This window comes from Salvelinus namaycush, chromosome 11 (genome assembly GCF_016432855.1).
Source record: "Salvelinus namaycush isolate Seneca chromosome 11, SaNama_1.0, whole genome shotgun sequence".
NCBI lineage: Eukaryota > Metazoa > Chordata > Actinopteri > Salmoniformes > Salmonidae > Salvelinus > Salvelinus namaycush.
In genome coordinates, this window is record NC_052317.1 from 9744439 (window position 1) to 9748653 (window position 4215).

Genomic DNA, 4215 nt, shown 5'->3' on the forward strand with positions numbered 1-4215 from the left:
GTGGGAAGAAACTGGGTTTTGTTCTGCAAAGGTGACAAGCTCTTCTCGTGATCATAATGAAACGGGAGTAAGCCTGCCTTACATGAGCTCTGACATCATCCACACTCGACGCCAGCGTCACATGTGAGCATGTCACTCAATAGCAAGTGGAGGAAGGAGTGGGTGGTTTACACAATCTGCACCCACTGCATTCTCCCTTACAAAGCTTTACAAAGACTTCCAGTCATGTGTTCTCTAACACACCTTCCCTGTGAAAGACTAACCGGCTCAAAAAGCCTTACTTTTGCATGAGTTTACACTATTACCTACCCCAGCAGAGGTTTTGTAATATGTTGCATTTTATGTAATATGTCACAACTGGCCATACACTATTAGTTGAAGCCGTGAACTTTGTTCCTTTTTCCATTCTACCTTTATTCACCTGAGCACTCACTATTGTCTAGTTCAATAGCTAGTTTTGCATGCAAGTGAAAAATCAAAGCATGTGTACCGAGCAGAAACCCGGATTGTCAAATGTGCTGCAAATGTGCGTGCAGTACATTTCCAAATGAGGCGGCAGGCAGACGTAATGCATTCAAAGAGGTATGCAGAAAGGGCACTCAGCTCAATCATGGGCTGAACTCAGGACGGGTGAAAACCGTTCGGATGAATGAGCACGGCCTTGCTGACCCAAGCAGAACAAAGCGTGGAGTGGAGGGGGGCTATTGTCACCCAGGGATGAAGATGTCACTGAGTCCATAGAGGCCAGTGTGACCTCCACGATCCACACGTGATTCCCTATACAACTGTCAGAGAGGTCAAAGCTCAACTAGCTTTGTTACATTTCCAGAAATGAAGAAAAAAAATGAATGAGGACCATCAAGTTCTGGCTCCAAAAATAGTTTTTATTGACGACAATAATACACCTGTGTCTTTACAGACAATTGCAGAGAGATAATGGTAAAAAAATTATAAACATAAATACATTTAAATATCATAAGAAATAACTTAACTGTAAAAAAAGAACTATTCACTTGTGTAAAAAACTGTTGGCAATGGAAACACTGACTGAATGCATAGTATATTCACTGTTCATTAGATATTTAGCCCTTCCCTTTTTAAATAATTATATAACAACAATAGTAAAGACAACATCAACATTGTGAATAAAAAAATACAACAAGTCCAGTGTTTCTACAAGTGCTCTGTTTCTGCAAAGAGAGAGGCCTTGGTTTTCTTAACAAAGGTTCCTACAAGAGCTCATCTTTTTGTTTCTCTCAATCTTTTAAGTCCCCACAAGATGAAGTGCTCTGCCATACATGATTTTATCCTTCTGTATAGTGTGTCCATCTTCCGTTAAAAAGCACAGACGTCGGTTTCGGTCTCGTGGCTGAACATAAAAAGTGCCTCGTCATCTCGCCTTGACTGCCATAGCTGAGAGTTCAACTCCACCAGTCCCAGTGGAAATCCACCCCCTTTTGTATCCCATCTAGATGGCTGGATCTGATCTTCTTTTTTTCTTCTCAAAATGCTTTATTTTGTGGTTGTTTGTCTTCTTTTTCCTCCATCAGGAATTTTCCCAGGGTAGTGTGTCCATCAGGGATCACTCTACTCCCGTACAGAGAGAGTCCTTCGCAGGTCCTGCTGTTGGGGGGACCCTTCATCGCTCAGGGAGATTAATGATGGGTACCCACTGGTCCATGCACCGGCTCTCCCTGCAGAAGCGGTTCACTTTGCTCAGGGCTGGGTCTTTCCAGGAGGAGGAATGTGGGCTCTGCAAAGACAAGAGAAAAAGAGAGAGTCAATAGTTGCATAAGTATCCTAATGCCTGATTTTATGGCCTGCAATAAAATAGATAGACACCTGGGAGTTTCAAGACGATGAGCAATTCAAGTTATTTCCCTCAATGAAAATTCCACAGAAGTCATTAGTGGCAAGACTGAGTTGTTCGGTTACAGGACACAAGGAGTGAGTAATTAGTGGGTGTGGGAATGTTCTGGCATGTCCAGAGAGAGTGTCTCATGTGCACCAGTAAAATAAAATAACTTTTGAGCCATTTTTAGCACCTGTTCGTGTTTGAAAGTTATAATTTTTGAGTGAATATGAGGTGAATAAAGTGGAAATAGATACTTACAGTGACCAGGACACAGTGCAGATCCAGGGGCTCTCCCCCCTGTGTCCCTCCGCCGAGGATCTCTGCCAGACGCCTAGTGTTGTTAACTCGCAGGATGCTGATGTCATTCTCACAGCAGAATGCCTGGATCAGGGTGAAGTGGATCTGAAGGGCCACGTCCTTTACATCCTCGTCATCTGTTGCCAGGATGCACAGAACCACATTATCTGGATCTCTAATGATGAAAGTAACAGATATGTGGTTAGTAACACAGTAACAGAACATGAAATGCAGACATTCTAAACAAGCATGCATAGACAAAAACTACATCATTGGAACTTTGACCTTTCATTGGTTTTAAAGTGTAGCCTACTTACACATTCAATGATTTTGCTGCTTCATAGACCCCTACTGTTATGCATCCTTGGGGTAATGCCAATGAGAGAACATCTTCCAATGCTTTTGCCACTGTATCCATCCTAAAACAGAGAAAATAGTGTATTATTAAAACTAACATCAAACTCACATCAACTTTCACATATGCATGGGCAATGCTCAAATTATTGAAAAGGAGGGTATGCCAGGGCTAGTCTATCTGACCTGGCAGACCAACGTTACTGCCAAGCGCAGGAGCTGGCTATCGTGTACTTACTAGGATTAACGTTAGCTAGCTAGCTAGCGTAGGTAGTTCTGTACCTTGACCTAGCTGCGAGTCCAACTGACTGATTTGCAAGTTCAAACTCTGAAATCGCGTTTGTTTTTCGGTGCATGTCACTCCATAATTGACAAAACTCCTATTGTATGATGAGTACAAAGATAGTCAATTAACGTTAGACTGAAGTTTTAAATTCAGGTCAAAAGTGTTTCCCTAAAATTACCTGACACCGGCGTTACAGTGTTAGGCTAACTGCAGATTGGCTGGCCGGAACGCGTCTCGTGAGCTCAACAGAAAAGCTGGCGTTACATATTCGAATACTGCAAATACTTCAACCAAGCCAAGCTACCTAGCTAGTTAACTAACCAAGTCGTAGCAAAGTTGTCAAATTACTTAGATAACGTTACAGAAGTTAAATATCTGAATAAAAATACACTGAAGTTTTCAGCATTATTTTTTAAATGTTAATGCATGCATTGCTTGCCAAGTTTAAGTGTAAAGAGAGTAATTTGCAAATTGCACTGGCATTGACAAAAGCGCTTTAAAGTAGTTTACCTTTCTGCAGAATAATCCCCACTTAGTTCCTCAAATGTCATTTTGCACATGAAATCAAAATCGAGACAATAATATTGCTTGCTGATATGTCACTGTTAGTGCTAGTGAAGTTGTGACACATTAGCTACTCTGTTTATCGCTGTTGGAAATGAGACAACAACCGGTGTCCACAGATAATATCGCAAGAACAATGCAAGTGCATAGGATAACGTCAAATATTTGCATACTTAACATCATTGGCCACATGCTAATTTACCAAGATCCTTTCTGGGTGGGGAATGGCTGTAAAATGAGTGGCAACAGTAATGAGATAATCTGATTGGAAGACTATTTTAGAAAGGCGTGGTCTCTCTCCAGCTGTTGCAGCTACAGTGTGTGAGGTGCTGTGCCTCGTTAGGAAACCGGTCAAAATGTGTTATTCAAGGCCAATTTAGTTATTCAAGATAAAATAAATATTTCAAAAGTTTGATAAAAATGCTTGACTGTATCGCTATCTGTCAGTGCATTTGTGCATTTTGAAACAAGCACACAACACACACATACACAAACGTATCCAAAGGGTCTAAAGAACGATGAAAAGTAAAGAGCGGTATCAAGTAGCAAGTATTCCAAAGTTGCCCTGAACTACTAGGCTAAACATCATAGGATGAGATGCCATGTCTGTCAAGAAGTCAACTTCATAAGCCAGAAAAGAAATACGTTTATCAATTGTATTATTGAAAATGGAAATGGTCTACATATACCTGATCACCTGTATTTTGCTAGGGAAATTATGCAACCTCACCTGTCATGAGAAAGAGCCGGGTATGGAGACATAGCAACGAGATGCTACCAGTTTCTGATTGGACAGTCGGCAGAGCGTGCAGAACCGCTGCTCCTGGAGGGGAACGTACAAACGCATGGCGCGAGAAGG

At 41.5% G+C, this 4215-nt stretch overlaps 1 protein-coding gene across 1 annotated transcript; it reads right to left on the bottom strand.

The window, feature by feature from the left end:
- Positions 1-876: 876 nt before the first annotated feature.
- On the bottom strand, positions 877-3458 carry gadd45aa (growth arrest and DNA-damage-inducible, alpha, a). The gene is made up of 4 exons (XM_039003358.1): positions 3303-3458; positions 2470-2571; positions 2114-2327; positions 877-1753 (listed from the first exon to the last, which is right to left on the bottom strand). Exons 1-4 carry the CDS (start codon positions 3350-3352, stop codon positions 1640-1642), a joined length of 480 nt encoding a protein of 159 aa, XP_038859286.1. The 5' UTR covers positions 3353-3458; the 3' UTR covers positions 877-1639.
- Positions 3459-4215: the final 757 nt, after the last annotated feature.